The 19,295-nt window shown below is 44.8% G+C and overlaps 1 protein-coding gene across 3 annotated transcripts in view; it reads left to right on the top strand.

Annotated features, from left to right (window-relative positions):
* Nucleotides 1-19,295, top strand: part of LOC126143134 (disks large homolog 5-like) — a 367,143-nt gene that overhangs the window by 319,661 nt on the left and 28,187 nt on the right. For 2 of the 3 annotated variants that reach the window (XM_049915343.1, XM_049915345.1), the window contains exons 3-4: nt 9,279-9,427; nt 18,221-18,463. In XM_049915343.1, coding sequence (XP_049771300.1) covers nt 9,279-9,427; nt 18,221-18,463 — 392 coding nt within the window. The remainder of the gene's footprint in view (nt 1-9,278; nt 9,428-18,220; nt 18,464-19,295) is intronic. The other variant, XM_049915344.1, reaches the window with a different exon arrangement.

A 19,295-nucleotide genomic window follows, 5' to 3' on the forward strand; every position in this document is an offset into this window, starting at 1 on the left:
GTTTGTGCCTACGTCCGGAGACGGACGCTCGTAAATGTACTGCATTCTTCGCCTTTCTTGCTTTTATGTCTTCTTCCTTCCTTTGTCCTTCCCTTTTTCCTTACCTCTTCTCTTTCCCTTTTCTCCGCTGCAGCGTTTGAGACCTCTCTTCTTTCCTTTCCCTTTCTCTTTCTTCCTCCCTGTGCGTGTCTGAAGGCCGACCCACGCCCTTCGTGCGTAGCCGGTGACGGGGTAACGCATAATTCCCCGCCCCGGGTAGACAGGTAGGACACGTACGTACCCCCTGGTAACGGCCAGGCCCAGGGAGGGGTGATTACCCGAGCTGATACCTTCCGAAAATGCCGATTGGTCCCTCCGTCCGTTTGTCGGGAGGTGTGACCTGAGGTGTGAACAATCACCTAAGGCGGGAGTGCCCTCAGAGAGGGCCCCCACAAGGGAGGAGCGCGCCATCGGAGACGCCAGTAATCATGGGGGATTCTTCCGCAATGGTTTCCTCACCTTCCACTATGTCTGCTCACAAACGTAAGTATACTGAGTCTCAGCCACAGACGATTCTTCCATCGTTGCCACAGTTCCTTGTTGTTTCTCGGACTGATGAAGGTCACGACTTCTCCACGGTCAACCCTTTCATTATTCAGAAAGGTGTCGACGCAATTGCAGGTCCTGTAAAGTCTTGTTCCAGATTACGGAATGGCACCCTGTTGTTAGAAACACACAGTGCCCTCCAGGCACAAAAATTGCTGCGTACTTCTCTGCTCCACACCTTTCCTGTCCGGGTGGAACCGCACTGAACCTTAAATTCCTCGCGTGGATTCGTTTATACACGCTCCCTCGATGGATTGTCTGACGAAGAAATTCAGCACTATCTGTCTGACCAGGGCGTAACGGCAGTTCATAGAGTAATGAAACGGGTTGACACGAACATCATTCCAACCCGCACTGTCTTCTTGACATTTGACACAGTTCAACTCCCATCGAAAATCAAAGCTGGCTATGAGATAATTTCCGTTCGCCCTTACGTCCCAAACCCTACGCGTTGCTATCGATGTCAGCGGTTCAATCACACCAGCCAGTCCTGTTCCAATCCAGCCAAATGTGTTGCGTGTGGCAAGGATGCCCATGAGGGTGCTTGTCCACCTCCATCCCCTCGCTGCATCAACTGTATGGGTGACCACGCTGCTTCCTCTCGCGATTGCCCCGTTTTTAAGGACGAAAAGCTCATCCAGGAAATAAGAGTGAAGGAAAAGGTGTCGACCTTTGCTGCTCGAAAATTATTCGCCAGTCGACAGCCCACCGTGCCTCAGACAGGAAAATACAGCACTGTCCTTGCTTCTCCTCAGCCAACAAAGGAGGCGGCCACGCAGACTTGCGACCTCACCTTTAGTACCACGGTCGTCAGATCGGCCAGCGCAAAGATCGCTCGTTCAACCTCACCACTTTCGCCTGCCCACTCTATGGCTCACCCTTCGTCGGGTGCTGCTACATCTCGAGCCCAAAAGTCGGACGCCAAGTCTTCGAAAAAAGAGCATACTCGTGAAGAGTTTTTACGTACCGCAGCTTCACAACCATCGGTTCCTCCTTCATCTAAACAACATTCTTCCAAGAGGGCTACAAAGAAACCCAGTTCCTCTCCTTCTCCGCCAAGGCGTGCCCCCTCTACAGCACCACCTGGCGGAAATCGCCCTCGGCCATCTTCTGTGTCGCCGAGGCGCACTGCTGGCGGCCGGTCAACCGGCCGATCGCTGGTGGCAGGGACTGCTCCTGACCAACTTATGGATCAGGATCTTCTGCCTTCGGCTGAATGCCATTCCATGCTGTCGGTTGCTAGCTCCGAGCAGTCTTTGAGTTGACAGCGACTTTGGTCACATTCCTCCATTCTCTTTTCACCCCATGTCCATTATCCACTGGAATATCCGCGGCATTCGAGCCAATCGGGATGAATTGTCGGTCCTCTTACGCTCCTACTCGCCGGTCATCTTCTGTCTTCAGGAAACAAAGCTGCGTCCCCATGACCGCTTTGTTCTCCCTCATTTTCAGTCTGTCCGATATGATCTCCCCTCTGTTGAAGGCTCTCCAGCCCATGGAGGACTCATGATTCTTCTCCGTGATACTCTCCATTATCACCCAATCCCCTTAAACACTTCCTTCCAAGCTGTCGCCGTCCGTCTTTCCCTTTCTGGATACACGTTCTCTCTTTGTGCTGTCTACGTTCCATCGTCCACACCAATGGCACGAGCTGATCTCCTTCATCTTCTTGGTCAGCTTCCACCCCCCTATTTGCTGGTTGGGGACTTCAATGCCCACCACCCGCTTTGGGGATCTCCACACCCTTGTCCACGTGGCTCCCTATTGCTAGACGTCTTCCACCAAGCGGATCTAGTTTGCCTCAACACTGGGGTCCCCACATTTTTGTCTGCCTCCACGACAACCTTATCTCATTTGGACCTTGCGGTCGGTACTGTTCCGCTAGCTCGGCGCTTCGAATGGTTCGCCCTTGATGATACACACTCGAGTGACCACTTTCCATGTGTCCTCAGACCGCAGCCTCAACTGCCATATATGCGCCCGCGACGCTGGAAGTTTGCCCAAGCCGATTGGACACTTTTTTCGTCTCTCGCGACATTCGATGACCGTCGCTTTCCCAGCGTCGACGATGAGGTCACACACATTACCGACGTTATCCTTACAGCTGCGGAACGTTCAATACCACGCACCTCCGAATTGCCCCGGCGCCCCCCAGTTCCTTGGTGGAACGAGGCATGCCGTGACGCAATACGTGAGCGGCGACGTGCTCTTCGCATTTTCCGTCACCATCCTACTTTGGCCAACTGTATCCGCTATAAGCAGCTCCGTGCGCGATGCCGTCGCGTCATCCGCGATAGCAAGAAGGCAAGCTGGAAATTCTTTATTAGCTCATTTAACACCTTCACTCCCTCCTCGGAAGTTTGGAGTCGGCTTCGACGGTTCTCAGGCGCGCCTAGTTTCTCCCCGGTTTCTGGGCTCACTGTCGCGCATGATACCTTAGTGGACCCCGTCGCAATTTCTAACTCGTTGGGTCAGCACTTTGCTGAGATTTCGAGCTCTTTAAATTACCCGCCAGCGTTTCTCCCGAAGAAACGTGCAGCGGAAGTGCGACCTCTTGCTTTCTCCTCCCAAAATCACGAAAGCTACAATACTGTTTTCTCCATGCGGGAACTCCAACATGCCCTCTCATCTTCTCGCTCCTCCGCCCCAGGACCGGATGGTATCCATGTCCAAATGTTGCTGCATTTATCCACCCATAGTCTGCGTTACCTCCTTCGCCTTTATAATCGAATTTGGACCGACAGCACCTTTCCCAGACGGTGGCGGGAAGCTATTGTCGTTCCTGTTCCGAAACCTGGAAAGGACAAACATCTCCCCTCTAGCTATCGCCCCATTTCTCTCACGAGTAGCGTCTGTAAGGTTTTGGAGCGTATGGTGAATTACCGTTTAGCTTAGTGGCTGGAATCCCGCAGTCTTTTAACACCAGCCCAATGCGGATTTCGGAAGCATCGTTCTGCAGTTGACCATCTTGTCGCTCTCTCCACTTATATCATGAACAATTTTCTCCGGCAACGCCAAACGGTAGCAATATTTTTTGATCTGGAGAGAGCATACGATACCTGTTGGAGGACAGGCATCCTCCGCACACTGTTCTCTTGGGGCTTTCGAGGCCGGCTGCCCCTTTTTCTTCGCGAATTTATGGCAGAGCGCACTTTTCGGGTGCGGGTGAACACTACTCTCTCCCGTACTTTCTCCCAAGAAAACGGGGTACCCCAGGGATCCGTGCTGAGTGTTGTACTGTTTGCCATCGCCATAAATCCAATTATGGATTGTCTCCCTCCTGATGTCTCGGGCTCCCTCTTTGTGGACGATTTTGCGATCTACTACAGCTCTCAACGGACCAGCCTTCTTGAACGACGTCTTCAAGGATGTCTCGATCGCCTCCACTCGTGGAGCATCGAAACTGGCTTCCGTTTTTCACCCAGTAAGACCGTTTGTGTCAATTTTTGGCGACGTACGGAGTTTCTTCCGCCCTCCTTACATCTAGGTCCTGTCAACCTTCCGTTTTCAGACGTCGCTAAATTCTTGGGTCTTATGTTTGACAGAAAACTATGCTGGTCCTCCCACGTTTCCTATCTTTCGGCTCGCTGTCTGCGATCGCTTAACACCCTCCGTGTCCTGAATGGTACCTCCTGGGGAGCGGACCGAGTGGTCCTTCTCCGCCTCTATCGCGCCTTAGTGCGCTCGAAATTGGATTATGGAAGCATAGTCTACTCCTCTGCTCGGCCGTCTATTCTTCGGCGTCTCGACTCTCTCCACCACCGTGGATTACGTTTAGTGTCTGGAGCTTTTTACACTAGCCCTGTGGAAAGCCTTTATGCTGAGACTGCTGAACCTCCGCTGTCCAATCGGCGAGCAGTCCTCCTGAGTCGTTATGCTAGCCGTCTGTCTTCCATGCCTGCTAATCCAGCCCACGACCTTTTTTTCGACGCCTCCTTTGATGTAGGGTATGCAGGCCGCCCCTCCTCCCTACTACCCCCGGGAGTCCGCTTCCGTCAACTGCTCCATTCTCTTTCCTTCCGCTTTCCTAAAACCTTCCTGACAACTTGGGGTACAGCACCGCCTTGGCTCCGTCCCCGGATCTGCCTGCTCCGTGACCTTTGTCAATTTCCCAAAGATGGTACCCCTACACTTGTTTATCGTCGGGCATTTGCTGCTCTATGTGCAGAAATGACGGACGCCACATTTATTTACACCGACGGCTCGAAAACATCGTTAGGTGTAGGGAGTGCCTATATTGTTGGCGACACCCCAAATCGCTTTCGGCTTCCCGACCAGTGTTCGGTTTATACTGCGGAGCTTTACGCTGTTCTCCAGGCTGTCCACTACATCCGCCGCCATCGGCGGATACAGTACGTTATCTGCTCAGATTCTCTCAGCTCTCTCCTCAGTCTCCAAGCTCTTTACCCTGTGCACCCTCTGGTCCACCGGATTCAGGACTGTCTGCGCTTGCTTCACCTGAGGGGCGTCTCGGTGGCGTTCCTCTGGCTCCCGGGACACGCTGGTATCTGTGGGAATGAGGCGGCCGATATAGCGGCCAAGGCCGCAGTCTCTCTTCCTCGGCCAGCTATTCAGTCGCTTCCCTTCACCGATCTTCGGAACGATTTATGTCGCCATGTTGCTCATTTATGGCATGCCCATTGGTCGGCACTTCCCTGTAATAAATTGCGGGAAGTGAAAGCCCTTCCTTGCGCTTGGACCTCTTCCTCCCGAACGCGTCGTCGGGAGGAGGTAATTTTAGCTAGACTCCGGATAGGGCATTGTCGTTTTAGCCATCGACATCTTTTAAGCGGCGATCCTCCCCCACTCTGTCCCCACTGCTCTCAGCTGTGGACGGTAAGACACCTTTTAATTGAATGCCCCTATTTTAATCCGTTACGCTCCCGTCTACAGCTATCGCCTGATCTATCGTCGATTTTAGTAGATGACACGCGCTCCGCCGACCGCGTTCTACAGTTTATTGGTGACAGTGAAATGACGTCAGTCATTTGAAGCTTTTTTGGGGACAATCACCCCCTTTCTGTAGTGGATTTTTAAGCAGTCTTCTATTTTTAGTTTCTCCAATTTTCTGACTTTGTTCCCTTTGCTGCTGGTTTTAAATTTCGGTTTTTTACTGTCTTAAGTCACGGGCTGGGTGCTAATGACCATAGAAGTTTTGCGCCCTAAAACTACAACAAAAAAAAAAAAAGTAACATTAGATAGATGTTAGTCAGACAAATGTCCCAGTGCTCAAAACTATGAATTCCTCTAGTGAGACAGTCTAGTGTTTGGTTATATTGGAAAAAAGGTGAGAAGAGATTAGAGAGACATCACCAAGAACTGCAGTTGGAGAGAACAGAATATGTGGATGAAGAAAGGTGAGTACTCAAGGAATGTGAATTTTAAAATTTTCCTGGCGAATTGACTGTTCAAACAAATCTCGGGCTTGCAGCCGGTCGTCATTCAATACTTCGCACGATATTTCAACTGGGCCCCTGCCGGTCATCTTCAGGTGAGCCGTCGCAAACTGGCGAAAATGTCCTCCGTTCCACAATATACATAGCGTACTGTAACTGTTCTGCGCATACGTCGAAAACTTGATAGATGAACCACACTGCCCGCCGGCAGCGTCCTCCCTGGTGGAACAGTGGAACTCAGTCGCCCTCTGCGTTGCCGTTTGCCACGGCCGTCGACTCACTGTCGTCTTCGATTTGAGCAAATCGTGGAGATGATGGGATACTGTGCACTGTCCAGCTGGTAGCCGCTGTCACGGTTTAACAGATTTTCCACCAGTTGTATTTCTACAGATTCTTTAATAATGGAGTCCCAGAAAGATGTTGCTGTGGACAAAATCATTGTTTTCTCATACTCCATTGAATGTCCAATAGAAATACAATGTTCAGCAATAGCGAACTTGCTTGGCTGCAAAAGGCGGGTGTAACGTTGATGTTCAGTGCAGCATTCTTTCACGGTGCGTGTGGTTTCACCTATGTAAGCCATACCACATTGGCGTGGTATCTTGTAAATTCCGGCCTTTCGTAGTAACAGACTGCCCTTAACTGATCCCACAAGGTCCGCAATCTTCGATGGTGGGCGGAAAACCACTTTTACCTGAAATTTTCGGAGGATTCTTTATTGTTAGTGCCCTGTTACCTTGTGGTGTGTACAAAGACTAGATGTATGGTCTGCTAAGTGACTCTACCTATAGGAGGATTGATTACGATCCTACAGGACGTGTGCAATGGAAAACTTCAGCACTATTAAATTCCTCCTCCTTACCGCAAGAGACCATCAAGAGGTTAAGACCACATGGTTGTATACCTCCGAGACTGTATGGCCTTCCAAAGATTCATAAAGAGGGTCTTCCTCTGTGTCCAATAGTGAGCAACATTGGAGCTCCTACATATGATTTAGCTAAACATCTCACTTCCTTACTGAGACCTTTCGTAGGCAAGTGCTCACGTCACATATTTTATCAGTAGACTGGGGGCTCTTCGTCTTAGCAGTGTAGACCTTCTAGTAAGTTTTTATGTGGTCTCACTTTTTACAAAAGTTTCTCTTGCAGATTCTTTGACACTGGTAACATGTTTCCTGTTGATATCACTGCTTTGTTCAGGCACACTCTTTCCGCAAATTATTTTATGTTTAATCAAGGTTGGTTGGTTGTTTGGGGAAGGAGACCAGACAGCGTGGTCATCGGTCTCATCGGATTAGGGAAGGATGGGGAAGGAAGTCGGCCGTGCCCTTTCAGAGGAACCATCCCGGCATTTGCCTGGAGTGATTTAGGGAAATCACGGAAAACCTAAATCAGGATGGCCGGACGCGGGATTGAACCGTCGTCCTCCCGAATGCGAGTCCAGTGTCTAACCACTGCGCCACCTCGCTCGGTTATATGTTTAATCAAGATTATTTTGAACAGACTGATGGTGTCGCCATGGGTAGCCTCCTGTCTCTTTCGTGGCCAACCTTTTTATGGAGGATTTTGAAGAGAGCCCTTGAATCAGCTACTCTGAAACCAACAGTATTTTGGTGGTATGTGGATGACACTTTCATAGTGTGGCCTCATGGAGAAGATAAATTAATGGAGTTTCTACATCACCTCAACTCCATTTATAGCAACAACCGGTTCACCATGGAAATAGAGAAATATTGTTGTTTGCCTTTCTTGGATGCCCTGGTTCGAAGGAAGAATGACGGTTCTCTAGGGCATTCAGTTTACCGGAATCCCACTCGTACTGATTTGTACCTGCAAGCATCGAGTTGCCATCACCCATCGCAAACCATGAGTTTGCTTAAAACACTTGTTCATAGAGCTCATACTGTCTCAGATCTAGATAGCTTACCTCAAGAACTCGCCCATCTAAAGACAGTATTCAGTGAAAATGGATATCCCATCCGGCAGATTAACAGGGCACTAACAGTTAAAACTAAGAAGCAGGAAGTGAATAAAGAGGAGAACAAGCCGGAACAATCTTTAGCTTTTCTTCCTTTCGTTGGCAACACTTCGTTTAAAATAGAAAGAATCCTCCGAAAATTTCAGGTAAAAGTGGTTTTCCGCCCACCATCGAAAATTGCGGACCTTGTGGGATCAGTTACAGACAGTCTGTTACTACGAAAGGCCGGAATTTACAAGATACCGTGCCAATGTGGTATGGCTTACATAGGTCAAACCACACACACCGTGAAAGAACGCTGCACTGAACATCAACGTTACACCCGCCTTTTGCAGCCAAGCAAGTCCGCTATTGCTGAACGTTGTATTTCTATTGGACATTCAATGGAGTATGAGAAAACAATGATTTTGTTCACAGCATCGTCTTTCTGGGACTCCATTATTAAAGAATCCGTAGAAATACAACTGGCGGAAAATCTGTTAAACTGTGACAGTGGCCACCAGTTGGACAGCGCACGGAATCCCATCATCTCCACGATTGCTCAAATCGAAGACAGAGTGCGTCAACGGCCGTGGCAAACAGCAATGCAGAGGGCGACTGAGTTCCACTATTCCACCAGGGAGGGCGCTGCCGGCGGGCAGTGTGGTTCATCTATCAAGTTTTCGGCGCATGTGCAGAATAGTTACAGTACGCTATGTATATTGTGGAACGGAGGACGTTTTCGCCAGTTTGCGACGGCGCACCTGAAGATGACTGGCAGGTGTCTAGCTGAAATATCGTGCGAGGTATTGGACGACGACCAGCTGCAAGCCCGAAATTTGTTTGAACACTCAAGGAATGTTTGAGGTCTTCTAAAAGAACATGACAGCCCAGTTCTTATTGTGTAGATTAACATCCATTATTTTCACCTAGGTCATGTTTGAAATGTTCTGTTATCATTATCTTTCTATGCTAGTATTATTAAATAACATCATACAATACTGATGCTGTTTGTTATAAACTTAGTTATTCCCTCTTTCCTGCAATTATCAACTTACCCTGCCAAGAATGTTTCCCTTAGTCTCCATTTGCCAGTAACATTGTCATGTGTAAAAGAAATTTTGCTTCCTCCTGCAATTGTTCAGCAACTAAGTTAAAGAGCATTTCTCTCTATTCCTTCAACAGCATATTTCATTCACAACACGAGTGACGCATGATTGATGCATGTAGAGTGTAGAGTCTTGGGGTAGATGATCCTGGTCTAGGAGGAAGTGTGGTCGTTGTAGGACTTGTAGTATTACAGCTTTCAGTTACTCGTATTAGACACCTGTTTTATTTCAGATCAAAAAGCTTCAAGTTTGCTACATGAAATTCGTGAGCTGAATAACCTAACTTTGACTGTGAAAGCAGCATCTCAGCAGCTTGAGAATGGCATGAAGCTAATGTGTGACAGTAATTGCATCGCATCGTACAGCAAGAATGCTAAGCAGGTAAGTGAAGAGGTCTACTATAGCATTTATTTTGTTGTTAATATAATTGTATGTATTTGGTTGTTGAGGGTGTTACCTTGCTGCATTCATCAAGTTATTTGCCCGTTCAGTGTGCCAGCAAAGGTACTTTCATAAAAGAAATCTGTCCCCCCCCCCCCGCCCCTCTCATATCTTCTAGATTCATAGAGCAATTTCATTATGATCCTATTCCTAAAAAACAGGAAAAATCCTCCTCAGAAAGTTGGCATAGTGTTTCCCTCTCAAGCTGTGTGCGAAAACCACTTGAGTGGTGTTGCAGAGGAAGCCACTTCTCATCTCGACTTAGAAAGTATCATTCTCCATTTTTTTATACAACCTGATCCTACTGTAGGCAGCATTGCAGAGAGCTTTCATATACAGGTAGAACCTTACATAGCTATTCTTTGACATCGGTCCATTAACAGACAAGTATTACGCAAATGTTCTGTGAACTCAGATTGCAATACCTGGAGGCAAGGAGGCATTCTTTCAGGAAATCACAACTGAGAAAAATTATAGAACTGGAATTTGTGAGAAATGGGAGAATGACCCTACTGCCCACCAATATACATCTTGTGTAAGGGCCACTAAGAGGAGATTAATCAGGGCTTGTACGGAAACAGTTTTTTGCCCCTACCTCCATTTGAGAGCACAAGAGGAGAGGAACTGCAGCTATCTACAGAGGTCCAGTGTAGGCTGCGATCATCATATGACAGTGAAACTTTGTAGACATGTTCAGGTGGAATGATTTATGCGTGGGAAAAATTAGTTCAAATTTTGGCCACCAGACGCAAATGTGGTGGTGTTAATTAGAGATGGGCAAAACTGTTCTTTCCAGAGATTGGATCAGAACTGTTCACTCCCTGAAATGAATTAGCTCTTTTTCATGACTCACCACTCATTTACAATAGAAAATAAATGGAAGGCACATTGCCCTTTAAACTTGGTTTATTCCAGTACTATACCTGTATTTTGATCTTATTTGATCCTATTTTGAAGTAACACAGATAATGAGTAAGAATTTTGTATTGTTTATTGAAATTTCCACGATATGACAAAGTTTTTGATTATTGATTTATTTTGCACTATCGTGGTTCTTTGGGTGATCGGAAAATGTTGTAACTTGAGATTTACATTAACAATATATTTGGCTATAATGTATTAAAATTTCATTAACCTCATACAAATACATCGCAAGCCATATATTTTTAAAGTGAACGTTTCCTTTCGAAGACACCTAAAATCGCAGAATCCGTACCAGAATAAGAAAAAAATATGTAAATTTGACTGTAAAACGAAAGTGCTGCATATAGCCTTACGCAGAATAAAACAAGGAAAATATTGGTGTATCACATTTTGCGATACGTTTATCGGTTCGCTCGTAATTAAAGCGTAAATTCGAGTGTCCATAATAAAAATCCTATAGTAAGAGGAGTCATCAGGAACCTAATCTAATCAGTTTAAACAAATAAAAATAAAATAAAAACAGTTGATGTATACATAACATAATAATGTAATATACATAGCGGTATTACTACGAAGAACAATATCCAGTGGGGACGAACTCAGATGCAGAGGCGCTGAGTCGAGCAGGTCGAGCCGCGAGCTGTATTACTGCGTGAGCTGAGACCGCAGAGACCAGAGTGACACCTGAGTCGCTTTGCTCGACGCTCTGGCTAGAGTCGAGACGGTGGGGTGAGCGTTGAGCGGGCGAGTTCCGAGGGGGGGGGGGGGGGCGGTGAACTCAGCCGCTCAGAGACAAATCGTCCGTTCCCTTGCGAGCAGGTTTTTGCAAGTAGTTCCTATGTTATCCGCTAGGTGGCTCTCTGTCATGTTGCTCGCATCAACTGCCCAGAGGGCAGGACGTGCGACTGAAACGATCGCCGACAGAGTGCGATGCGAAGTTAAGCTGCGCCAGACACTGCACAGTGCACACGGCAGACGACGCACAGAGACGGCACGGCATATGTGAAACACAAAATCCAATGGGGCACTGCACAATGCAGGCAACCAAGGTAGAAGCAGGTCAGAGGCCGGCGCTGGCTGTGTTGTGTGGCATGCAGTGTGCTGTGACCAGCAGAGGCGCTGCTGATATGCTCCGTCTCTCTCTCTCTCTCTCTCTCTCTCTCTCTCTCTCTGCCGTGGGAAACGTTTGGAGCTACTGTTCTTTTTTTCTGAATCACTGATTGTTCACTCCTTTGAAAGATTGAACTCCATGAATTAGTTCAAGAGCGGATCCCCCATCTCTAGTGTTAATGTTAGAAAGATGTATAGAAATTTACCCATATGTAATGGATTAGGAATGGGACATGGGCAGAAAAGGTCAAACAAGCAAGAAAGTCATAGCGTTGTTTTTATTTTTAATCTGTTACACAATTCATTCAATACAAGCACCAGAGACATAGAGATGCTGTGTCTGTGAAATGATGCGATCGACAGTTGGCCGCAGCAGTTCTGGTAAAATCTGAGCAACGTATTTCTGTTTACTGGCCTTCAGAGCACGTAGAGACCAAATGTGTCCCAGGTAAACACATTATTTTAGATCTTCCCAGAACCAAGTCATGTGGTTTCATATCTCGAAGGCCATGCATCTAGAAAATCTCTAGACATAAAACGATCACGGAAGGTTGCATTAAGCAGATCTTTCATCGGGCGAGCAACACGAGATGTTGCTCCATCTTGCATGAAAACAGTGGCTTCCACAGAGTTGTCTTCCAAAGCAGGAATCGTGCTGTAAGAGGACATCTCGATAATATGAATTTGTCACTGTATAGGTACTCACGAATGCACATTACACGATTTCATACAGGAAGGACAATGGCTCTTGAGTATAACACAAGGTTTAGCAGTACCCCAAATTCGGCTGTGCTGTGCATTCACTGCACCCTGTAGTGTAAAATGTGCCTCATTGCTTCAAATGATGTCAGGCCACATGTCATAAAATTTGATCTGTGCCAGAAACCGAAGAGCAAATTCAGAATGTTGCTGCTGATTCAGATTCCAGTCACTGCACTGTCTGGATGTTGTGCAGATACTAGTGTAAAATAAAACTCAAAACTTTCCGTACTGTTGACCATGGGATAGAAAATTTTCGTGACACAGCCCAAGCACTAGCAACATCTGGGGAATGTACTGCACAGTCAGTTACAAAAAAAGCACCTCGTCAATACAGCACGGATGCCATACTGTCGTACAAGGTACAGTGCCAGATTTACACCTGGTGGCCAAAACTGAACCAAGTTTTTTCCAGGTGTTGACAAATGTGAAAATTACCGAACTATCAGTTTAATAAGTCACAGCTGCAAAATACTAACGTGAATTCTTTACAGATGAATGAAAAAACTAGTAGAAGCCGACCTCGGGGAAGATCAGTTTGGTTTCCGTAGAAATATCGGAACACGTGAGGCGATACTGACGCTATGACTTATCTTAGAAGCTAGATTAAGGAAAGGCAAACCTATGTTTCTAGCATTTGTAGACTTAGAGAAAGCTTTTGACAATGTTGACTGGAATACTCTCTTTCAAATTCTGAAGGCGGCAGGGGTGAAATACAGGGAGCGAAAGGCTATTTACAATTTGTACAGAAATCAGATGGCAGTTATGAGTCGAGGGACATGAAAGGGAAGCAGTGGTTGGGAAGGGAGTGAGACAGGGTTGTAGCCTCTCCCTGATGCTATTCAATCTGTATATTGAGCAAGCTGTAAAGGAAACAAAAGAAAAATTCGGAGTAGGTATTAAAATCCATGGAGAAGAATTAAAAACTTTGAGGTTCGCCGATGACATTGTAATTCTGTCAGACAGCAAGAGCAGTTGAACGGAATGGGCGGTGTCTTGAAGGGAGGATATAAGATGAACATCAATAAAAGCAAAACGAGGATTATGGAATGTAGTCGAATTAAATCAGCTGATGCTGAGGGTATTAGATTAGGAAAGAAGACACTTAAAGTAGTAAAGGAGTTTTGCTATTTGGGGAGCAAAATAACCGATGATGGTCGAAGTACAGAGGATATAACATGTAGACTGGCAATGGGAAGGAAAGCGTTTCTGCAGAAGAGAAATTTGTTAACATCAAGTATAGATTTAAATGTCAGGAAGTCGTTTCTGAAAGTATTTGTATGGAGTGTAGCCGTGTATGGAAGTGAAACGTGGACGATAAATAGTTTGGACAAGAAGAGAATAGAAGCTTTTGAAATGTGGTGCTACAGAAGAATGCTGATAATTAGACGGGTAGATCACACAACTAATGAGGAGATACTGAATAGAATTGCGGAGAAGAGGAGTTTGTGGCACAACTTGACAAGGAGGGGGGACCGGTTGGTAGGACATGTTCTGAGGCATCAGGGGACCATAAATTTAGCGTTGGAGGGCAGCATGAAGGGTAAAAATCTTAGAGGGAGACCAAGAGATGAATACACTTAGCAGATTCATAGGGATGTAGGTTGCAGTACGTACTGGGAGATGAAGCTGCTTGCACAGGATAGAGTAGCATGGAGAGCTGCATCAAACCAGTATCAGGACTGAAGACAACAACCAACAACAACAACAACTACTACTACTACTACTACCACTACTACTACTACTACTACTACTATAAATAATTCACTCTGTGCTGTCTAGACTAAGAACAGATAAACAATATAAGGCAGTGAGAAAGTCGAGGATAGGCTGCAGCAGGTGGAGCATGCAGTCATTCGAGCAAGCCAGTGGATGTGGAGCAAGAGCTAGTGCATTCTGTACTGGTATTTTGAGTTCTGTCACGGGGAGAATTTTCTGAGAGAATGCTATTTAAGTTGTAAGAGAGAAATGCTTGTTTAGACACACAAGTGGTGTGGCTCTGTGGGTAAGTTCCTTGCTTCACATGCAAAGATATGGGACAGATCTCCATTTAGTCTTGATGTTTCCTTCATTTCACGTACTGTCTCTTTCTCCTCTGGACAACTGTCTCTTAATGTGGAAAAATACCAGTTGTGCAGTGGTACGGAGTGCGTCGAAGTGTAACACACCTCGACTCGCTAGGAAGAAAACGGCATCCCACCTCAAACAGGACCGCGTCTAGTAAACCACTACGGTGTTGAAGACAATCTGTAGGATAAGGACAACTGTAATTTTTTGTGTTAAAATAATCAGTTGTGTAGCAGTTGTCTTAAAAAGCAGTGCCCCAAAATGTTGTTTCCTCCCCATGCATAGACATGACTATTTATGAGTCAATGCCAGATTGTCAGTAAAATAGTTCAGTGTAACTGGACAAAGCTAATGATGTTTTTCTTATTATAACATATCACTTCATAAAAGTGATAACTTACTACCTGTACCAGGTGTAGAAGTATGAAACAGGAATTCCCCTATAGATAGTGTTAGTCATCAGTGTAGGGCCTGTGAGACCGCGTCTGCAGCTCCATCTGCTTCCTGAAACGGCTGATGACGAATGTCAGTGCACACGAATCCACGTTCCGTACATCGGTATCTGTTTCAAACCTGTAAACTTGTCAAGTTTTTTGCTTACAAACTAAGAGTTACGGACAAGATTCATTTTTTTGATGTGAGAAACGAGCGTGGGAAACGACCGAAAAACTTGGAAGACAACCAATTGCAGGTTTTGAAGATAATGGGGAGTGGGTGAGGATGATGGGCAGTGATACTCAAACTCAACAGGAACCCCCAGAACAATTGAATGGAACTCAAAAAGCCATTTCTTTTTGGTTGAAAGCTATGCGAAAGATGCAGAAAGTGGGAAAATTGGTTCAGCATGAACTGAATGAAATACGGAAAGCAGATCAAAAGACCACTTGGGAAATACTACTCACCAGATAAAAAGAAAGTCGTTTCTCCATCAAATAGCGACAGGTGATGAAAAATGGATAATTTTGAGAATACTAAGTGTTGTAAATCAAATGTGAATCCAGGCAAACCATAGACATCCAGTGTAAGACCAAATTGCTTTGGAAAAAGACGATACTCTGTTTGGTAGGACCAGAAGAATGTCATCTATTATGAGCTGCTAAAATCTGGTGAAGCCAATCACATTGATCACTGCCAACAATAAATGATCTATTTAATTCGAGAATTAAGTAAAAAATGACCAAAATAGGGAAAAAGAAAAGTCGTATTGCTCCGTGATAACACCCCATCTCACAGCAAAATGGGTCAGGGAAATCACCCAGGCATTCAGTTGAGAAATACTAGGGCATGCTGCTTAGTTTTCAGACTTGGCTTCGTCCTATTATCATCTATTTGCATCTGCTGGAGAGGTGGGAGAAATGTATAAACAGCAATAGAGATTATTTTGAATGAAATATTGTCAGTCAGTTTCAAACAGATGTGTAATTATTGCAGCCAAATTCCAGTGACATACAGTACTTATACAACTGCTATGTTTCCAGTGAGTGATCGTCATCAGCACATAGGAATTTTGCTAAGTGGGTAATAAGTGAGGAGTAGAGAATTTGTTTAAATGTGCATGAAATCGGGAGGATGGACATCTTGTTTCCACAAGCAACTGGTTACCACAATACAGCTCTGTGGAGATTCACCACTTCTCAGAGCCAGCACTGCCCCAGAGAACCCCGAAGCTCGTAACAAAAAAGGAAAGCAGAAGATACATTGTGTCTAGCCCATAAATTGGAAAGACTGGTCATTTAATGTGAACAATGTTAATGTTTATGGACAGAAATGTAGTAAAAGAAGTGTTTCCTGCTGCAATATTCAATCAATATTACAATGTTTTGTGAAGAAGGTAAGCTAACCTTAGCAAAGCAAAAGGGGATCTCAGGTAATTGTATTATGGTTCTTATACCCTTTCAACTCATTCCTAATTTAACTACAAATTAACTGAGGCAGAACACAGGTAACATTTCATTTATGGCATTCACATCAGAACTATCAATATTACTGAAATTTCAACTGCTATAGCAGTAATGTGTGACAAGCTGGGAGTTTTGGTTGGACAGGAAGTGTGTTAAGATAGCCGAAGTTATGGCGACCGCTCGTGTAAAAGGGCCCTCGTAGTTCTGTTGGTACATTGTTATATATAAGTGAAACGTGCAACTGGTAACATAAGAAAAATGGTTCAAATGGCTCTGAGCACTATGGGACTTAACTTCTAAGGTCATCAGTCCCCTAGAACTTAGAACTACTTAAACCTAACTAACCTAAGGACATCACACACATCCATGCCCGAGGCAGGATTCGAACCTGCGACCGTAGCGGCCGCGCGGTTCCAGACTGTAGCGCCTTTAACCGCTTGGCCACCACGGCCGGCGGTAACATAAGAAGAAAATTCTCTCTTGTCGTACTAATAATCCTGTGAAATTACCGTATTTACTCGAATCTAAGCCGCACTTTTTTTCTGGTTTTCGTAATCCGAAAAACCGCCTGCGGCTTAGAATCGAGTACAAAGCAAGCGGAGGTTATGAAAAATGTCGGTACGTGCCGCCACAACTAACTTCTGCCGTCGAGTATATGTAGCGCTACGCAGGCATGCTTTGTAGGCACAAAGATAAATACTGGCGCCAAAACCTCTGCGTCAGTAAATAAATAAAAAAAAAATAGTGGAAGACGAGCTTTTTTCTCCGCCGCGAGTTTCGACCACTGCATTTTCATACATTATCCAACGAAGTAAATACAAATTCCGTATTGTTCATCTTCGAATGTAGCACAATTTCAGTATACTACGAAAATCTGACTGGCAAGACTGTTTGGGATGTTTGTCAATATGGCCAACTCTACGTTCTGAATTTTTTCCTATCTGTGAGAAGAGATGGTTGCTAATAGGAACCTGATGAAATTTGAATCACATACAGTATTCTCTTCACCATAAGAATAGTACGAATATAAACATTTTGCCATGTATTCTTTCGTGTTTGCTGCTATCTCATATAAGTCCTGTCTGCCTAAAACTACGAAACTAGAGTGAGACAACAGCAAACGCTGAAGAATATACGTATCGTGTCGTGTTTATATTCGTATTATTCTTATGTCTAATAGTGATAGTCAGAAATGAAGCACGGCAAGTGACTAGATTTTTAAATCTAAGATGACTCTAATTTCTGTGCAGAATTTGATGTAATAAAGAAGCGGCCGCAAAGATTTTCAAACAGAGAAAAATTTTCGCCTAACTCTCGTTCAGAACATGTTCTATCATACGGAGTCTATTATTTGATTCTTGTTGAACATTATCAAAGAAAGCAGCTGTGTAAGTAACAACAAATAGCAGTCTCTTGCCATTGTTTCGCTAATGAGATGATTCCTCTCTCTCTCTCTCTCTCTCTCTCTCTCTCTTTTTCTCTTTTTTTTTTTAAATAATGCGACAAACAATGCATGACACAGTGCAGTAATGCATTTTCATCTTAAGAGTGACGCAAACACCTATAACAAAGAAAACGGCACTTATCAGATCAAAGCAAAATAAGCAATCGATTCATACCAGACGAAGCACGTGAAAAAGGAAGGGTACCCGTATAAATACGGACGGAGTGCCTGACGCATAGCAATGGCTAAGTGGTAAAGCTTAACTGCTAAGTTTACGACTCTAACCAAACTACTGTAGCTGTATCGTCATTCGTTTGACCTAAATTGTGTCTCATATTACAATGGACCAACTTTGTTTAGATTTGGAGGTGCGGCCTAAAACTTTTCTCTCCCCTTGAATTTAGTCTCAAATTTCATGTGCGGCTTAGATTCGGGAAATTTTTTTCCCTTTATTTCGAGTCTCATTTTTCAGGTGCGGCTTAGATTCGAGTAAATACGGTACAATAATACTACACCCTCTGTTACTAGGAGCAGCAGTCTTCACCATCAGAAACTCCTTCCGTGGTCGAAAAATTTATAGCAGAACAGGAGGTGGTGATTGCAAAACTCGCGGAGTCTCGCATCTCGGCACCACCTGAACCGACGCCAGATGTAGGATTGTATGCTGAACTGATTGAGGCAGAAGTTCATAACGTAGCCCTGGAAAAGCAGTTGAAAGAGAATGAATCTAATATTGAACTGGCCACTGAAAGTCTGGTGCAGAATACTATGGTAAGTACTACGAGACTTCCCAGATTCATTACTTTTTGTGAATAGTACCCAAAGAAATGTGGACAGTTGTCATATTAACAGAGCATGTTATCACCCTGTCACTGAAAATCTGAAAAAATTACTTAAATGTTTGTGCTGTTATGGTTGTGGTCTCTAATCAAAAGATACGTTTGATGCAGCTCTCCACAGCTGCCTATCACATGAAAGCATCTTCATTTCTAAATAACTGATGCGGCCTCCATCCATTTGAACCTGCTTATTGTAGTCATCCCTTGTTCTCTCCTACAGTTTTTACCCCTGGCACTTCCCTCCGTTAGAAAATTGACAATCCCTTCGTGCCTCAGGATGTGTTCTACCAACTGATCTGATATTTTAGCCAAGTTGTGCCATAAATTTCTTGTTTCTCCAATTTAGTTCATTAGTTATTTGATCTGCCCATATAATCTTCCTTCTTGTCCAAACCATATTACATGTCTGCACAATGCTACACACCATATGAATATCTGCAGGAAAGAAGGAAAGACTTCCCAACTCTTAAATTTATCTTAAATCTTAGGAAACTGCTTTTTTTCCCCAAAATTTAATACTTTCTCCCAGACAAGAAACAAATTGTTTATAAACAGAAGAAATGTGTTTAGAGTCTTGAAATGAATACTTCAGTATATACAACACATTATTCCATTCATCCCACTACAGATGCAGTTCTTTGAAATAGGAAATGTATTGTCAATCTCATAGGAAAAGAGCATACTTCAACAACATGTTCTATCAGTATGAATGTGATACTCCTGCATCTGTTTTATGACTTGACTTCATTGCATGTAAGTGAACT

This window comes from Schistocerca cancellata, unplaced genomic scaffold (genome assembly GCF_023864275.1).
Source record: "Schistocerca cancellata isolate TAMUIC-IGC-003103 unplaced genomic scaffold, iqSchCanc2.1 HiC_scaffold_782, whole genome shotgun sequence".
NCBI classification, from domain to species: domain Eukaryota; kingdom Metazoa; phylum Arthropoda; class Insecta; order Orthoptera; family Acrididae; genus Schistocerca; species Schistocerca cancellata.